Source organism: Beta vulgaris, chromosome 8, assembly GCF_026745355.1.
Source record: "Beta vulgaris subsp. vulgaris cultivar EL10 chromosome 8, EL10.2, whole genome shotgun sequence".
NCBI classification, from domain to species: Eukaryota; Viridiplantae; Streptophyta; class Magnoliopsida; order Caryophyllales; family Amaranthaceae; genus Beta; species Beta vulgaris.
In genome coordinates, this window is record NC_079209.1 from 50,198,648 (window position 1) to 50,219,162 (window position 20,515).

A 20,515-nucleotide genomic window follows, 5' to 3' on the forward strand; every position below is an offset into this window, starting at 1 on the left:
AACCACCACCTCTATCCCTATAACCACCACTGAACCTACGCAAACTACCACTGAGCCACGCACGCCACCAACTAAACCACGACACTGCCACGAACAAGTCGCATAAACCACACAAAAACAAATCAGTGGTGGATCGCCAGGAATTTTTTGTTGGATTATGTGGTGGTTGTGCGTGGTATAGTTGGTGGTGTGTGTTGCCTCGGTGGTGGTTTACGTGGTTTCGGTGGTGGTCGTGGGAATAGAGGTGGTGATTGTGGAAAAGAAAAAAAAAAAAGGGAAGGATAAAGTTATAAATGTTTGGTGGAATCAGACAATTTTAAGTAATTTTGGGGCAATGTTTAACAATCCCCATTTTGAAAAGATTTTAACAAAGCGCATATATATAAAATTAATCTAATAGTACTATTATAAGTAGGATAATGACATGCACTAAGCTACTTCCATACTTTTACGATATTGGTATGAATGAAACAACACTTAGTAATAACTAATAAATCTAACTTATAAAAAAATGAAGAATAAATAAAAATATACGGTCTTTTGATATACCATTTTATAAAATTATAATCGTAATCGTAGCATTTAATCGTTATTTCTACCAGTTCGGTGCTTGAAAACAATTCAACCCCTAATCTATAAGTACAATAACCTTCTATTTTGACCCGTTTTTCAGTCTTTCGGTATGGTTTTTCAGTTTGTTTTTCTGAACCTACTTGCAAGCGGGGGGGAACCGAAGATCCCGCTTTTTATAGCTACATTACATGATGTTTGTAGATTTAAATTTTTTGATAACTTCTATAATTAAATACATAATTAGAAATATTAATGATTAAAGTTATGCGTTGGAAAACGTGAAAGTTAAATTGTTGCACTTAATTAATTAGAAATGGAGGTTAGTATTAGATAGTTCAATAGATATGTCGTCTTGCTCCATTGTGTTCTTTCATATGCAAGCCTTATTGTTAACATAGATTTCTATTGCATTGAGGGAGGTGGCACGTGGCGGATGAAATACTGGTGCCACAACTCACAACGTATGTTGATTTTGGAGGAATAATGAAGCAATTTGGTAAACTTTGTTGAGTAAAAGAATCACTAACAAATTGATAGCTTTTACGGTTGTTTTTAGTCGCATTTTTATTACAATATGTCACTTTTATATACATTTGGTATATCTTATAGATAAATTGATCATTTTTCTCAAATAATGACGTAATTGATGAATGCATTTAGTTATTACTCAAACCAACCTATCAAAAAGAGGAAAAAAAGTTTACATTGGGGTTTATTAAGGTTTGAAATTTTTTATAAATCATGTTTAATGTTTTTGTGAAGAGAGGAACTCATTAGATTTAATTATGTTGTTTTACGATTTCATTCTGAAGTTAAGAATGATATTTTATTAGATTTAAGAAAGCCTAACTATTATGAGCATATGACTGTTATTTTGTGGAAAAGAGTATTGTTGATTACTTTGAAATTTGTGGAAAAGTGTATCGTTTATTACTTTTTAATAAGTTTTTCATTAGCGTTTAATGTTGTTATAAAAGGAAAATTTGCTATAAACTACATTTTATAAAGGAGAACTAATTGTGAAGAACTATTTCTCATCTAAAAAAGGAATTACCCAAGTAGGTGTGTTGACGGAAATGATCCGAAACCTTTTTTTAGTGAGGGAAGTCAATTTTTATGCGTTGACTTTGTAGCTGCTGCATGTTTTTATATACAAACAAATTTCCCTATGATCCAATTCTTTCTTACTCCTAGAATTGTTGCCTCTCACTCTTGCCTTCTTTCACTCTCTTTATTCTCTATCTTTGTCTCTCCCTTTTGCTAACCTATTTTTCGTCGATTTATTGCTTCATTAGCTAAACAAATTCACATATTGAAGACCATTGAAGAATAAACACCTAATCAAATATGGTGGCTTGAAAACCCTAATTCTAAAACTTTATATCTTATTTTGTGTTTAATTACACAATCATGGTGAGTTAGGGTAGAAATAAACAAAGGAAATTATCATACAAAAGAGGCTATATCTGGTTTAATAATTTTGTGGTTTTCTATTTTTAGTTTAGATTGCAGATTTGAGAAATCAAATTTATTTTTAATTTAACTTTGTTTGATGTGGCTCCATTGTTTTGTTTGCAAGATATTTAGAGCACAAATGTCTAATTGGACATGGACTTCAAGAAACTCAACTACTTTAATCAATTGCTAATTGCTATTTTGGATTGCTAATACATTGAAGACATCACGAACACAAGAAAACCTAGGGAGAAGATCTTGTGTCATGCAAATTGATGACAACGGAACTAGATGGGCAAATTGCAAATATTTCATGTAGTTGGATGATGACAACAAGCACTTTCAAAAGCTTTGGTTGGATGATGGTAACAACTAACAAGTACCACACATTTATCATAGATTACATGTATGTGCCCTCTCCCAAATAAAGCTCTCAACTCCAAAAAAAATTCATCTAATAAACGAGAGTGAGATAACACAGTGGTTAGATCATCTCTCCTATTTCCAAGAGTTTTGGAATCAATTCTCATCATTGACAAATTGAGTTTTTCTGTATTCCTCCAACTTGTCAAGACTTCTCCTTATCAAAAAGATAAAAAAATCCATCTAATAGTCAAAGGAAGAAAGACACATAATACACTAAGTGAGAAAGAGTAAATGAGATGGAGTAAGACACGACAAAGCTAAAAAACTAGTATTTTTGTCCAGATGATTTCTCGGGTCAGTTACAATTATCAAATATATTTTTAGTGGTTGTTTGGTACATACAAAAATTCAATTCACGTTGGAAGTTATAATACACGGGAAGTTATTCCGTCATATAATTCCAAGGAATTTACTAAGTGCTCGTCTGGTATACATGGGAATTTAATTCTTGTAGGAAGTTTCATTTCCTAGGAAATTACTTCCCGTATGTAATTCCCAGGAAATGACCTAAATTTGTTTGGTTGACATCAAGGAATTTGCAATTCATGTGGTAATTCTGATTGACCATGAGGGGAGTGGGTAATTAAATTTCCACGTATTGTGGGAATTTCAATTTCCCAAGTAATTTCCATTGCACCCATATTCTAAACTTCCTATCAACCAAACAACTTCCCAAATGAGAAAATCATGAGAGTTTTCATTGCCTACATAAATTCCTGTCAACCAAACAAGCATTAAAATTTTTTTTTTTACATAAAGGAGTTTGAAATTCCCGGGAATTTTGAATCACCGGGGGGAGGGGGTCAATAAATTCCCACGTTTTGTGGGATTTACAAATTCTCAGGAATTTTGTATTTTTCCATTTTTCTTACTTCCTGCTCACCAAACAACTGACCATTTTAGAAATTCATGGGAAATTTCATTGCATGTGTTTCTTCCCGCATACCAAACAACCACTTATTTATAAATTTCATAATTTATGCGAAATTGAAAAATGAATGTTATGGCATGATAAGTTGTTTTTAAAAAAGCTACTAAGAAATTGGAGATAAAAATAACAACTTCAATGGAATTGGGGTGAAAGAATGTTAAAGATAAAAAAAACTCGCGCTCTTTGGTTGGGTGAGAAGCGAGATCTTCAAGTCGAGCTAACCCTTACAAGCCTAATAGATTGGCTAGTAAGGCATGCACAACATGCTAAGAAAATAGCCTAACATAATGCTGGGGCCAAGGGGGAGCGCTCTACCCACTTGAGCTAACTCCGATCCTTGAAGGCGCTTCCATTATCGATGTATTTATAATAACATATAATTATAAGACTTTATTATATTTTAATTTAAAATATTAAATATTGAAATTATAATAAATTGGTGATTAAACTCTCGCATTTTATTTCAAATGTTATGTGTTTGATTCTTTACTCTCTTAAACTTCACCGACGACTCTGAACCCAAAAACCAATTGAGCTAGATATTTTTCCGTTACTGACCTAAACCTCAATTGACGTCGTCCAGGGTTAAACCTCAAGCAAGTAACGTTAAACCCTCAAACCGCCAAGCTTGTGTTTCCATTTCCCCCAATTTCAATTTTCAGCCCCCAACCAAAAAAACCGAAACACAAATGAAGGTTACCCAGAAAACTCAGAATCAACCGCAGCAACAAATTGACGACGAAGTTTTTGCATCATGCTCATTCTCCAGCCTCGGCCTTCAACCTTCCTTATGTGACCAACTAAAAGGTTTTTCTCTCTTCTTCTTATTCTCAATCTTCATTTATAATTCCTTAATTTTCTGATATTTAATACTCATAAATCCGCCATTAACAGAGAGATTAGGTTTCGAAGGTCCTACTCAAGTTCAAGCTCAAGCAATTCCTGTTATTTTATCTGGGCGCCATGTGTATCCTTCTTTCCCATTCTCAATTTTTCGTTTAATTTGATTTTTAATTAAGTGGGTTGTTTTTTTATTGTGGTTTTCTTTAATGGGTGTGATTGTTAATAGACTTGTTAATGCTGTAACTGGGAGTGGCAAGACGGTTGCGTATTTGGCTCCAATTATTCATCACTTGCAGAAGTACGAGCCTCGAATTCAGAGGACGGATGGTACTTTTGGTATGTGGTGTTTTTGTTGTTTGTTTGAATGTTGGATTTTTGGGTGTTTTGTGTTTAATGTTGTGAAGATTGAGACTTGGTGTAGTATGATATTTATTGATTTTCACGGATTTCTCGTGTTAATTGGACAAAATTATCTTAGTGTTGTACAGTAAGAATCATAATAGAAGTTGTGAACAGAATTATCGAGCTAAGGAGAGACGTTGTCTCGTTAGTTGATTATTTTGATGCTTAATTAAGCTGTAACTCGAAGTTTCTAAGCGTAGAGGCTTGAGCTTGGCAGCCTTGTAATTGAGCAATATTTGTTCACCTTAAACCTGAGGAAATGATTTTTTGAAGTAATATGAGGGGCTTAATCTACAAGGAATTTTATTGACTTCGTTGTACGATATTATGAAGATGCTAAGACATAGTTTTGTGATGGCACCCTTTGTTTTAGCATGAGACTTTTGTGGGAAAATTCCTGCTCTTTGGTTACAAGTTCCTTCTGCTATCTTAATCACATCCTGAGTCCCAAAAATAAGCTATTACATGGTAGGTTGCCTTGGTTGTCTCAACTCTCCTATTGTCATATTTACACGTATGACGACAGACTATCAATTTCTTCTTGTTAAATTGTCGCAAGAGTTTGTTCCCAAAATATGCAAGAGTTTGTTCCCAAAATATGCATATAATTAGCTAATTTGCTCATGTGGCGAAAACGTAAAACCTATTCCTTTAGTTCATGAGAATCAGCGGGCATGGAGCTGATATACCTTGAAGGCATAAACTCCCGCTTCACATCATCTCTTCTCAAATTGATGTTCCAATATCTTCTTGTCATTTCTGCCCACACTTTCTCGTTGTTAGTAAAGAGATTTGTACAAGATGTAGTTATGGACTCATGGTAAATAGGTGATTATGCATTTATGATGAAGTGAATAGCTCAGCTTCCTTTTGTCTTTCTCTAAAGAGTCTATTTGAGGTTTCCTTGGTGAGAAGGTACTGCTTTGCTTCTCAAATTTTTTGGATGCAGGGCCCACCTGGCAACCATTGTCAGCAATTCTGCATGCCTCTACATTGCATGGACTCATCCCCCCCCCTTTTGTTTCTGTTTAAAAAAACATGCAAATATATTCATTACGGATGCATAAAGTTGATAAAGTGAGTGCTCAGTGCTCACTAATCCCTGTTGATTTATGGTGAGGATGTTGATTCAAATTGTAGTATCTCTGTATTCTACATGGAACATATTCTCTCTTGTCGTAAGACGGCCCAACACTACATTGATTTCCTTGAGGGGATATGAGAGGTCAACAATCATGTATATTATATAAGAGAAGATGAAAAAAGGACAAAAAACTCTTAAGTTTCCATTTGGTTGAATGGAAAATGCTCTAAATGGTAATTTGTTTTTCCATGAAAATCATTGTATAGGGGAAAGAATTTGCAAATTAATTTTTATTTGCTTGTTTCTTTCCATGAAAATTTAGAGAGAAAAGAAGAAAAAAAAAAAAAAAGAAGAAAGGAGGGATGGGAGGAGAGAATTAGGAAAAGGATAGGGAGGAACATATGGAAAAAATTTCATTCAAAAGAGAAATATATTCCACCCTTTGAGAATTATATTTGTATCCTTGGAAAAGTTAACTTCCACCTCTTATAAATCAAATAAAGAAAAATGTTACAAATACTCTTAAAACCATTTTTCTTCGGAAATGATTTCCTCCTAAACAAATAATTTCTAAATGTTAATTCTTTGTTTTCTCTTTTAAATAAATCATACTTCTCATAATCATTTTAATTGAATTTAATTTAAGATCATCTTTTTAGTAGAAATGATGTTAACTAGTTGTTCAGACCGGAAATGTCATGGTCCCGGATCATTTTATTTATTAATGTATGAGATTAGATTTGTATGAGATTAGATTTTATACTATTATAAAATAATTCAAACATTACATTTTGTGATAGTTGTGATAGTATAGTAGATTAACTTGAACAAATTAGCCTTCTTCCATTACTAAGAAAAATCGAATCCTTTTACGGGACAATCACCAAACTAAAACCTTTATTTATTTAATTTTTTGTTGAAGCCAAACTAAAACCTTCCAAGAGCAAAGAAATGACGATAAGTCAATTTGATATCCACTTGTAGTTAAAATGTACATGTAGCTTAGACTCTATCCATTTTTGTTACTGATCTAGCAAATACAGCTAAAATTTTGTTAAACATAATGATGAAAGCTAAACATATGAATGATGGTCATTTGAAAGAACGACACTCATGCAAGAGACTTAAGGAGTCATCATACTTGAAAAAAAGATACATCACAAATTTATTTTATTCAAATTATTTGGTTTGTGTTTCAAGCTATGAAATTGTCATTTTGGGATAATGAGATGTAATTGTGAGTTTTTTTATTTCTTTACCAATTACTTAATTCAATTTTTATAGGGGGTGTGTTAACTTGTCTTTACATTTTTTTTTTATTCCCACACAGACCAATATGAGATTCTAGATTAGTTGGTTAGTGTATTTGTATTTGAAATGAGTGGTTTTGAGGCTTTCCACACACATTTTATTGTTTACTTTGTGTCATTTGTTTGGGGAGGGGGGGTTACAAGTGGTAGCATGCCAATTCTTTTCCTTGAGTTACAAATAATTTGTTCTTTCCAGGAAAAACACATATTTACTTATTAAGAAAACTATGTCTATGATGACTAAAGAAAGAAAATTCTTTGTCAAGAGGACACAAAAATTAGTTACAGAATCTATGAAAAGGAAAATATAAGCATAACTGGAGAAGAAGAAAATGAACAAGCTAGAAATCTACTTTTGTGTACAATCATTCCAAGCTCAAAAGAAAGAAGTCTTGGCCCTTGTTCTTGTACATGTTGGAAAAGAAGATGACAAGAACAAAAGAATAGGGAAGTGGAACTGTATAGGACTCATGCTCATTTGGGGCCAACAATATGCTAAAAGCCGACCTACGGTGTGTAAAGAATCATATTTCTCATAAGTGGTTCTCAAATTCATGGAAAGGTTGGAGCCTGGAGGTCCTTCCTTGACTCTGCTTCATAGGGAACAAGCTCCCAAGTTGTGCGAGTTTCAATAGTTTTGTAATTTATGGGTACAGAGCTTTATTTAACCTTGCTGCTAGTGAAATTGTGTTTTCTTTACTCTACAACGTGATGCAATATTGCCGTACTTATAAGATATCGTGCATATGCATTTGCAGTTACAATGTTGATCGTCACTGACAGTGTAGAACAGCGTTGGTACTTGTACCAACGCATGAGTTATGCTTGCAGGTCTTGGAAACTCTACAAAAGCTGCTACACCGATTTCATTGGATAGTTCCAGGGTACATAATGGGTGGTGAAAATAGGTCAAAAGAAAAGGCGAGGTTGCGAAAAGGTAGGAATTAAGTTTCTCATTTGCTGAATTGTGATAATTAGGTCAGATATGCTGCATTTTTTTGATATATTGAAGATTTATGTAGTTTCTGAAGCTTAAGATGCTGTAATCCTTTCTTTAACTTGACTAGATCAGTGGAATGAAATACATCTATCCTCATTCATTGACCTTCTTGAGTCTGTCCTCTAATTGAATGTTTAATTTTCAATAGACGATAGAGAGCTAGTTTACCTATGTAGAAAGCTTCCAATTCAACAACAGAATTACTCTCCAGATCTGGAATGTAAAGGATTATTTGAGTTAACTTGTAAGCAGGAAACATTAATTTCACCCCCTCTTTGCTGTTTAGCCTGATAGAGAAGTGCTACATTGCAAATTAAGGTCATTTTAGATGCCTGATTGTGACAAAGGTAGAGATTGTATTCCATGATGCTATTCTTCTATGTTTGTGGGAATTATGAGTTATGGCCATATGAGGATCCCTATATATGTCACATTGTCACTCTAATGCTGATCAAGAGGTCCACTGTAGGATTAAAGAAACACCAGTTTAGATATGTGAAGCTGCAATTAGCTGTCGAGCTCAATTTGGATTATGGGTCTTTTCAGTGTCAAAGTCACTGTAAATCTAGGAAGCCTTCCAGCAATTCATGCATTGAAGGTCTAAGCATCTCATTACATAGCTTTACACTACTACGAGGATGTGAACAAACCTATAAGTGCCTCATTTAGTGGGGGTTTATATTGCTGAAATTGACGGGTTAAAAACCTTTTCTCCATGTGCTGTAAAAGGCTGGTTACTGTCCTTTTTTTAGCTTTTGTAATATTTTAAACACACCTGGCATGGCATCAGTTCAGATATTGAATATAAGTTTCTAGTGAGATCAGGTTAGCATGTTAACCTACAGTAATCAAGCTGCAAAGACTGAGGAAAGAATTGCTCTTCGAATTTCAAGGGATGGTACTTTTAGCTCAAGAGTTGTGATGTTTGCAAATATAATGGTTTTTTTTTTCAGTGTTTGCTGACTATGGTACTATGCAGAGGAATATGGTTGAGGGTGCTTAAAAGTGATGATGGACAAGTGACTAGTTTTGACATGTTGGGGGTAGCGGTGTATTCGTCACTGTTTTTATACTTGAATTGGTAATATCAGCTCCAAGTTTCTTCAGGCTCCTCAAATGTATGCACTTATGTGTACTTAATGAGGATTGGTTAAGGATATGATAATGCTGAATCTTAGTTGTTACGTGCAGATTTTAAATTATTAATGTCTCTTTGATATCCCTGATACTTTTTTTTTTAATCTTATACTTCCTCCGTTTGTTAATACTTGCAACATGTAAAGATGGTACAGCAACTAAGGAAGAGGAGAGAGAGTGAAACATGACGCATGTGAATTATAATAAAGTAATGCTCTTTGTGTAAGAAATTCCAAAAGTGAAATGTTGCAAATATAGTGAAACATCCAGAAAGGAGTATGCTGCAAATATTGAGAAACAGAGGAAATATAATCATTTGCGACCCTTGCAACTAATTCTTGGATGACTTGGCGAGCCTCTAAGAGATTGTTTCTAATAATTAGATGTGCTAGTGATGATTATACTGTACGAGTTGAGAAGGTTACTACTAATATATCCTTGTGTCAAATGAAGGTGACTACTATAATATTGATGAGGGTGCGTTGTATCCTAATAGTCTAGTAATTGAGTTCTCATGGTTTGGTTCTTCAGCCCTAAATCCCAAGATAAATCGAAAAGCAAGGGGTTGCATATGCCATGACATTGCATGAGCTCAATCTGATTCCATGGGAGGATAGACATATATCGAAAAGGGTTTAGTGAAAACTTATGAACTGGTGATATCTGAGTGTATGCTCTGTAAATAACGCTTTATGAAACACTTATTTCTCAGAGTAGAATGATGTTATTACCCTTTTGTACTGCCTTAAAATGTATGCCATATCTCCTAGCAAAATAGTATTACGCTTGTCATGTTCCTAGATCACCCTCAACAATTTCTGGACTCACTGTTATTAGCTTTCTTGCCATTGACAAGTCAGTCAGTCCAGGATGTCCATAGAATTTCTTATGTTCCTTAAATTTCAGGAGACCTGGGACATTGTGTGTAAGATGGAGGGAGTAATTCTATCTACGGGATGGAAGGAGCAATAGAACATTTGCAAGCATATAATAGCAGTCAAAATGCAGATTATGAGTTTAAAGTCCAAAGGCATTATCAAAGAGGTGGAGCTAACCAATAAATTAGGGTGGTGATTAGGGAGATTTTATTTATCTTCTTTTATGCTCTCTTGAGGGGTATATATCTTCTTTTATGTTGTTCGCATGATCCTTGTGGAATCGTGAATTAAAGGCCTATATAAATCTAGGAGGCTGGAAGGCAAGGATAAGCCAACCTTTTGGCCTGTTTAAAAATAAGTCATACTTTAAATTAACCCAGAATAGTCCAAGCTTGTAGGGGTATTTGCTTTTAATGGGTTCAAGAGGTAAATAAATAACCTGTTATATAACAGGTTACCTGTCCACATGTTACTTTTTGATTGGTTTTCATTTGTATATTTAGATTTTGTTTAAACTCTTCCTAGAAATCAAACCCCCTTTCCCAAATGTTCTCCACCTCGCCCACTCTTCAACAGTTCAACTCCCCAGTCCCCGCTGCCACACTCTTTCCTCCATTACCACCACCACCCAAATCAAAATGTCATCCTCCTCCTCTTCAACCATCCAACACATACATCTTCCTCAAGTCGAACCCACAACAAAACCCGCCCATCTTTCTTCCATAGTCAACACTCTCAACTCCCTCAATTGTCCTCCATCTCACCACCGGAAAACTCCACCAATCCTGCTCTCCCACCTTCTCATTCATCCACATGCTTCACAACCAATACGCCTTAATAAGCTTCGTGACGATATATTTGATCACAATCCTTTGTGTTATAGTTTCCTTTTATTTTAGAATCTTAATTTTTTTTTTTAAAAAAATCGTCTATGTTTATCTAGTTCCCTTTCCTCGTCAAATCCCTTTCCTAGAGATGTGAACATTTGAATTCAGTCTACTTTTGAATTAGCTTTTGAATAAGATCCCACCGATCGAGAAAAGATCTTACTCAAAAGCTAATTCATTATCTTTGTGCATCCACTCTCATGGAAGTTAGTTCTACAAACCAAACAATACTATGTTTATCTTGTCCTTTTATGGAGAGCTCTTCGACGGGCCGTAGCTAGGCTAGGCCAATGCTAAACACACCAGGCGGGGTCAAGGGCAGTCCATTAATGAGGTGGGTGAAGGCCTGTTTATCCGAGTCCAGTCATGCCTCATGTCTTTTTGGGTAATACCATTTTGGATCCCTCGTTAAAATTGATATCGCTCCCTGTCTCTATACAACGTTGATATCTGAACTCAAAATTTTCTGGTTCTATTTACTATGGATATGATATGTGAGTGAAATTAGTCACTTGGTTTGCTTGTCGTGAACACTTATACCTCCCTGATCTCCTTAATCCTCCATCTCACTCATTAACATGGCAACTCAATCTTCAATATTAAACTGAACATGTTCATGAGAACTGACAAGCATTGAGTGATGTGCTCGAGTAACTGTTTGTGCTGTTTTGATCATGTTCATTTGGTGTATCTATATGCTTGATTGTGATGTGAAATGATTTGACTTGTGGTGGTTTCAGGTATAACTATACTTGTTGCAACTCCTGGCCGTCTTTTGGATCACTTAAAGAATACATCATCTTTCTTGCATACTAATTTGCGCTGGTTAATATTTGATGAAGCTGATAGGTAATCATGGAGCTCTCCTTGGCAACCCATAACATGCAATACTTTGTCATTTTCGATGCCTCATGCCTGGCTACTTTAATTTTTTCAGGATATTGGAATTAGGATATGGTAAAGAAATTGAAGAGATACTTGATTATTTTGGCTCAAGGAAAAACAGGTCTAATGGTCAAGAAAGTGGGAAGTCTAATGTTTTTGAATTTCAAAGGCAGAATCTACTTTTATCAGCTACCTTAAATGAAAAGGTCAATCATCTTGCCAAAATTAGTCTAGAAGATCCAGTTATGATTGGTCTTGCTGAAAGGAAGCCCCACCAAAATCCTTCTTCCGTGCATTTTGGATCTGAGGATGAGGAGGATGAGGCAGAATGCAGCAAGAGAGTTATAGATTCCTCAAGTGGAGATTACAACCTCCCATCTCAACTTATTCAGAGATACGTCAAAGGTAATTATAAAAAAAAGGGCTGATTTTTCTGCTAATTTGCCATAGTGCAACAGACTCAGTGACTTTGTTTTCCCCTCAGTGCCTTGTGGTTCACGGCTTGCAGTTCTACTTTCTATTCTCAAGGATCTTTTTGAAAGAGAAGCTGCCCAGAAGGTTGGATACGATCTCATATTTTCTACCAATTCTTGTAGTTCTAGTGATTTCTTATATTGATCTATACCTGTCTTTCGTAGATTATATATGTCCTGTTTGCATAGTCTGTCAGAAATTTATCATTTAGTTTGACATTGTCCAATCCATCTCTGATCCTCAAAAAGAAACTTGAATAAAGGCATGCATGTACAATCTTATTAAGAGAATCAATTTTGCTTATTGAGGAACTTTTATCTTTTACAATTATGTATTTTTGCCGAGTAGCTAGTGCGATTTCCCAAGTGCTGTTCCAGACTTCCAGTGCTGCCTAATTTCCTTAATCACCCTTGTGAACTGTGATCTGAAACGTGTGAATTACTTAGCCAGTTAGAGATGACAATTTAGTCTGAATCTGATCCAATACGATCAGAATGCAAATAAATGAAATTCCGGATCCTATAGGAGGTGGAGCTTATGTAAGTTCCGACAAATCCAACCTGACTGCCTTTCATCAACTTTTAGATTGAAATTACATTACAATTTTGATTTTAAATCTCGGATGCAGTCACAATGGTGGTACTAGTCGCGGAACCACTTTTGCGGGGGATGTGGATGGTTTGCTGCTGTATCGGTCTAATATCTCGGTCACAAGCTAAAAACCTTTACAATGCAGTCTCAATGGTGATGAGGCCGAGATTTAGCACAAGCTACAAAAGGATAATGGTGTGCGTTATCAACAAATAAAGTACACATAGTATAACTGTTCTCTAAATATTGATTTTTATGATCTTAAGTGATAACATATTCAAAAACCAATTATCAGGAAACACTATCCAATTCAAATTCAAGAGAGAAAATCCAAACCCGGTTAGAAAATTTCGAGTCCGAATAGCGGTGGATTAGATATGGAGTTTGATAATTGCAATCCAATTCGATCCAACCCGTTGCCTTTTCTATTTCCTATACCCCACGTAAAATGTACCGCAAATTAGGTAAGAATGGAGTGTTTTGTTATCAATATTTTCTAAGGGAACATGCATGGAGTATGCGTTCTCATGTAAAGTTGTTACGTTGATGTGGATATCCGTTCAAGTGGTTTACTTGTCAGGCTTTCTGTTTTGGACTTGTTTATTTCTCCAACTTTCTACTTTTTCTTAATATAAAAATGCTAATTTTATCTTGTTTACAATCTGTCTAATTCATTCCGCTACTCAAATGGACAGGTTGTTGTCTTCTTCTCGACTTGTGATGCTGTGGATTTCCACTACAATCTTCTAAAGGAGTTTCAGTGGCCGCCTAACTCTGTGAAAGAAAACGAGGAGAAGCGGCTCTTTATGAACTGCAAAACTTTCCGCTTACATGGGAACATGAATAATGAGGAGCGAAGGACTACATTTCATTCCTTTAAAACAGAAAAATCTGCTCTTCTACTATCTAGCGATGTTGCTGCAAGAGGCTTGGACTTCCCTAAAGTTAGATGTATCATACAGTATGACTCTCCTGGAGACGCCACTGAATATGTTCATAGGTTTGTCTATACTTTTTATTGCATGCTTGTACTTATTTTTCAATGGAGGTGCTATTGGGAGATCTCTCTGTCATTATTTCATGTGTTCCTTTCTGCATCATGTCATGCAATTGTGCAATTTCCAAAGTTTGTTGCTTGGATGCATTATATGTTGGTTGTTTGTGTGGATTCCTGTTGTTCAAGTTTGTTGTATTGTACAATCTCTAGTTGTGTTTTCTATTTTCATCTGCACTCATGTGAATTTTTTGTTCTTTTCTACCGCTGCTTAGAGCCTGCTGTTGGAAACAGCAGAGTTATTGGTATTGAAATTAAATTTAAAAAATATAAAGATGACTGAATAAGTAGAGCTGCTGCTGCTATTCTATCTAATTAACAAATAGATAATGCTCAAATATGTGTGCGCGCAGGCGTGCATGAAATGATACGACATTACAATATACTACCTCCTTTTCACAATACATGCACCATTTTTATATGGCACACAAACCAAGGGTGAGGAGAGAGAATGTTGTGATTGCATTTTATACCTATGTGCTTGTTTTTTAGAGGGATGTATTGTGGAACATCTAAAAGAGGAAATGGTGCATGTATTGTGGAACATCCAGAAGAGGAAAATGGTGCATGTATTGTGAAATGGAGGTAGTATATAGTTAATCATAAAATCTAAGAGAATTTTGCGGCTTGCAACTTATTTAGTTTTTACTTTCTGTTGTTAGTGTTTGTTTAGCTTCCTATCAGCCTAAGGTTGTTGCATACCATACCAGATAATCATGATTGGTCAAAATCCACACAATAACAAGCAAATTGATCAAGAAAATGGATGAATTCAAGTCAGATCAGACCATGTGTGCCAAATTCAATCCATCCAAGGTTGTTAGTGACTTATGAGTGTGAGAGTTGAGAGCGACTAGAAGCCTGGAACATGAAAATTGTGGTTTTGGAGAGAATAAGAGAGGAGAATCTTATTTTGAAGAAGTGAACCAAACAGCTTTAATGAAGGAATGGAATTGGTCAAGATTACTTCCTTTCCTCAAACTTATCATACCATTCCGTTTCTTTCTTTTGAATTTTAACAAACACGCTTTTCTTGTGTTTGTCTGTTTGCTTAATCAATTAGTTTAATGCTGGAAATTGATGCAGTTTGTTTTGTGTCTCTTGGCTTTCTTGTTGTTGAAATTAGAACTCAGTGCTGCTCTTGATGCGTGATGTAGGGTTGGTAGAACGGCTCGATTGGGTCAGAAAGGAGATTCGTTGTTATTTCTACAGCCCATCGAAATGGATTATTTGCAAGATTTGGAAAAACATAATGTATCATTAGCAGAATATCCACTAAAAAAGGTGTTGGATAGCTTCCCATTGTATGGTCAAAAGCACCTTTCAAAGAGGCTTGTTTCAATTGAGATGCATCCCTGGTTAGTCGGTCTACAGAAGGCTCTGGAGGCATGTATCTTTACAGAGGTATTCTATCAACTTGCTTTGAGCTTTAATATATGCCCTTGCTCCTCTCCAGATTTGTGTTATGATCTGGTAAGAATTGTATATGATAATGTGAACATGTCACTCATCTGTAATTATTGAGGCTATTACAAGTTTTTCTAAATTCTGATTAATGATTTATTTTCTTTAAGACAAATTATAATGGAATTAGATTCCAGGTTCCTCGACATTTTTTGGATTCACTTCTATATTCTTTACACTTTTTGTCCGATACACTAAACATACTAATCAAATTATTATGGCTTATGCCTTCCGTCAGCAAGAAGATTGCCTTCAGTAATATGCCTAACTTGTATTAAGGGATGGTGTGGTGGGGAGCCTAAGTTTTTTAGACCTAGTGACCTGGACTTATCTTCTCCTTTTCCCCTTCCCCCCTGAAGGCATAATCCCTCAACTCCTGTGAGACTTGGGATAGAGGCCATATTGGGGCGTCAATTCTTTTCTGCAGTTTATGCAACAAAACACTGAACTTTTAGGGAAATAAAGTGTATCATGCTGAAGATCATCTGTTGATAAAGGCACAAATTCTGTAAGATACACAGGAAAGACACAAAAGCACGACTGACATTTGTGAAGTTTAGGACTGTTGGCTGACTTCTTCGTCCAACCAGTTAACAATTAATTTTTGGCTTAGGCACTCCTAAATTGTAATCTAGCTGGTCGTAATTGTTGTGTTGTGTAGTGATATAGCATGGATTCTTCTATAGAATCATGGCAGGATTTGTTTATGATCCAATTAATTTACAACAATCTTCTATTTGTCTACGTGTTGGTGCATTTTAATATCGGGTTATTGAGTTTTAGCTCCTATGTGTACAATGAGAACAGTACGAGTATAATAACTATAGATTCGCGAGTTTATGTAGGATCTGATCCTAGTCCAGTTCTAAGTCTTCAATTTGGACAATCTTGAATTAGTAGCTTTTTTTTTTGAGGGGATCTTGGTAGCAGCATATATTGTTTTTCTTTGTTTAATTTTTATTTTAATCTTTAGCAGAGACTAGCCTCAAAAACATAAACTTAGAGTTTCCTTTATGGCTTTTAATACAAAAACTATATATTTGGGAAAGGGTATTCGATTTGCAAGTATTCATGATATAATCCATATTAATGTCCATGGCAACATGTCTCATCCTTTTCCGTTCTTCGATTTTAGCACTCATTTTTCTGACTCTCATTAGTGCATTTGTAGTTGGTAATTAGTGGTAATGAGTCTTGACTATTGACTTGGGAAAAAAAATCGAAAATCTCATAATATTGCATGCAAGCTCAGTTACTGTTCCCGTAATTTATAACATAACATCAACAACCTTTTGATGTGGTTTTTCTAAATTCAATCATTCATACTTACTCTGTTATGATTATCCCTCCCTCCCCCTCCTCCCCAACCCAAGAAAAGGTAAATAGTGTACTATTTCTGTCCATTAGTAATTTGTTCAGGCAATATTCACACCCATTTATATACCTCGAACTGATGTATGCTGAACACTTGTGACAGTCAAAGCTGAGCAAGATGGCGAAGTCTGCGTTTGTTTCTTGGATCCGAGCGTACACAGCCCACAGAGGAGAGCTTAAACGGATATTTACGGTGAAGAATCTCCATCTGGGTCATGTTGCTAAAAGTTTTGCCCTGAAAGATCAGCCTTCTTTGGTGGGGAAGTCAGTACACCAGCAGTTGAAAAAGAGGAAAAAGAGTGAGCAGAAGCGGACAGGACAGTGGAAGAAGAGGAAGGTCACTGTTAAAACATAAATGCTAGGTGAAAGGACGGAAGGTAGCAAATCTTCTTCATCTTTTTGCTGACAACTCGGCATATAATTTAGATATATGGTGCTGCATAAAGACAATTATGGGGCATGTGATATGTTTGGTGATTTGGTCAAGACCCAAGTGGTGAGAGGTTCGTTTTCTTTTAACTTATCTTTCCCAAATCAAAGCTTACTAGTTGGCCTTGAAAATGATTGAGCCAAGTTCCAAAGCTACTTTCGACCATTTAGCCCTTCGGCCTCTTCCTTGAAATTTTGTCCTTTGATAACCTGGTGGTTCATCTGTCATTCGACCGAGAGATTTATGTACATTATTATGTGATTCTCTTGGTTTGATAACCCTTCTTCATCAACGCGATATTGATATTTCATTTTTGAGCTAATCTAGAAGTTTATAGCACTTGTCATATGATTGTAATATATCTAAATATGCTTTCAAATGTGAAAGGGACTACACAGACTAAGGGAGAAAGTCTTTAACCATCAAGTTTTACTCTTCTAATGATGTGATCAATTTTGTTGAACCCTACATTTTTCTGGATCTCTCCTTGTCTGTCATTATTGATAACAAAATCTGGAATTGGTGTCCCACCTCCCAGGGTTTTGGTCCACTGCTGAAAGGGTAGAAGACTAGAAGGATAAAGAAAATGTGTTCACAAAAGCATCTTTCATCACCTCCTAAATGAGTGTGGAATCATTCTGCCAGTATTGTTTTACCGACTACGTTATGATCTTTTTATCATTTATTGATTTGGTTTCTTTTCATAAGATGAACTCAATTTGGTTTATTAGGGGGATTTCATTAGTAAACATATAGGTGATTATATCTAATATGATCATGGAAAAAACAGTGGTGCAGAATCATTCTGAAGTGCTGTATTTCCATGGTGGTAAGTGGTAACTGTTAAAATATTAATCTAGAAAAATCTAGATAATGTGTATTGTAATAGAATGATCTGGTAAAAACGAGTAGAAAAATCTACTATCTAATATCTACTTATCTAAGTAGCTAGATTATAGACTAATAATCATAAGAGGAAGTAGAATAATCTAGAGTTTAGTAGAATATTATACAAGAAGCCGGTGAAATGTAATGTACTGACATTGTAATGTTATAAGCCTTGTAGTAAAGTTCATGAATTACAATAAATAAAACAAAGTGTGCGTACATCATTTTTCTATTTCTCGCACATATATATTGCTACTCCAAATAATTACCAACCCAAAGAAGCAAAGTCAACTACATTTTTTGCATATAAATTCCATTAGTGGTATCAGAGTCGAAATTCCCAAACCTCACTACTTTAGTTAAAACACATTCAACCCAAACACAACATATACTATAATGGACTCAACAACTCAACTTTCCCAATTTCAGTTTTTGGGGGAGAAAATTATGATTTTTGGAAATTAAAATGAAGACATTACTTAAATCTCATGGGTTGTGGAATTATGTCGATAAAGGATATACGAAGTACGAAGAGGAGATTACTCTAATCGAAGCTTAAAAAAGGCAGCTCGAGGGTGAAAGAATGAAGGATGCTAAGGCATTATATCTAATACAAATGCAGTCATGGATATAATATTTCCAAGAATTTTAAGAGCGAACACGACAAAGGGAGATCTTGCAACAAGAATTTCAAGGAGATAGCAAGGTGAAAAGTATCAAACTCCGGTCTTTAAGAAGAGAATTTGAAAACTTAAGAATGAAAGAAGGGGAAGTTATGAAAGATTATTTTCCAAAGGTAATAAATTGTGAATCAAATGAAATCATACGGAGAAGAAATTTCAGATGAAAAAAGAAGAAGAATTTATTAAGTTTAACGGATAAATATGATAATATTGTTGCTATTATTGAAGAAACAAAAGATATATCAAAGATTACGGTGGAGTAACTTATGGGATTATTGGAATCCCATAAACAAAGAAAAAACCGACATATCAATGTTGAAACTGCACTTGCAGCTAGGGGTGAAAGTTTGGTGTACGGTTTGGATTAGGGCTTAATTCAATTCGATCCGAATAAAATTTGGATTTTAATTTTCCAATTCGAATTCAAACCAATTAGAGTTTGAATCCGATCCAATCCAATTTAAATTTTCATACTCTAGATTGGATCTGATCCGAAAATTCAATTTTTAAAACTCTAGTTTTTCGATGAAATAAATTAAGCACAACAACGGCCTATTAGATATATGAAATGAGGAATTAAGTGGTGTTAGAGTTTTAGGGGAAGGGTTGAAGTGCTACGCCAACTGGGCTAAGGACTAGGCTTTTTAAGAAAAAAATATGTTAAGCACTTAATCACAATCCAGATACATAATAGAAGTCATTTTAATTTCAAAAAATTGCAATCCGAATCCAATTCGAATACAATTCGAATCCGATCCGAATTACTAATTCGGATTGGATTGGGATTTGGATTTTATCCGAATAACTTCCAGCCCTACTTGCAGCAAAATTTAAGAAGATGCCTAAGAACAATGATGATGATGAAGAAGAAAAGAAATCATCTAAAGGTACGTATCAAAAACTTTCCTGCAATATTTGCTAAAAGACAAACCATGATATCGCAGACTGTTGGCATAAATGGAAGCCACATTGTTGGCGTTGCAAGAAGTTTGGTCATCTAGGAAAACATTGCAGTTCCTAGAAAAAACAATGACATTGCCAATTTTGGTGAAGAAAATCAAGAATAAACTTAATTTTGAAGTTTGCTAATGGCAAGAGCATTAGCGGGAATGATTGGTGACATGAGCACCAACAAACAAAAGAAAATTTGAAGAAAAAATATTTTGGACGATAGATGGTGACACGAGCATCAGTAAGATAGTTGGTAACATGAGAACCAACAAGGATCATAAAAATTGAGAAGTCATATTGGCAAGATGAAGGTTGGTAACATGAGTGCCAAACTCAAAAGTACATATCCTCTGGTGGTTGGTGACCTAAGTGCATCAACAAGATCTTTCAGATTAAGGTGGAGTGTTAAAATATTAATCTAGCAAAATCTAGATAATATATATTGTAATAGGATGATCTAATAAAAATGAGTAGAAAAATCTACTACCTAATATCTACTTATCTAAGTAGCTAGACTATAGGCTAATAATCATAGGAGGAAGTAGAAAAATCTAGAGTTTAGTAGAATACTATACAAGAAGTCGGTGAAATGTGATGTATCGACCTTTTAATGTTATAAATACCAAAACCTTGTTGTAAAGTTGATGAATTACAGCCAATAAAACAAAGTCTTTGCACATCATTTTTCTACTTCTCACACATATATATTGCTACTTCAAATAATTACCAACCCAAAGAAGTAAAGTCCAATACATATTCCGATATAAATTTCATTAGTAACTGGTAACTGTTATC

General features: G+C 35.0%; 1 protein-coding gene across 1 annotated transcript; it reads left to right on the top strand.

Moving 5' to 3' along the window:
- Positions 1 to 3,903: 3,903 nt before the first annotated feature.
- Positions 3,904 to 17,661, top strand: LOC104901643 (DEAD-box ATP-dependent RNA helicase 17). The gene is made up of 10 exons (XM_010689233.4): positions 3,904 to 4,192; positions 4,280 to 4,352; positions 4,455 to 4,564; positions 7,818 to 7,961; positions 11,667 to 11,775; positions 11,864 to 12,216; positions 12,296 to 12,369; positions 13,572 to 13,876; positions 15,088 to 15,334; positions 16,872 to 17,661. Exons 1-10 carry the CDS (start codon positions 4,075 to 4,077, stop codon positions 17,121 to 17,123), a joined length of 1,785 nt encoding a protein of 594 aa, XP_010687535.1. The 5' UTR covers positions 3,904 to 4,074; the 3' UTR covers positions 17,124 to 17,661.
- The last annotated feature ends 2,854 nt before the right edge of the window (positions 17,662 to 20,515 follow it).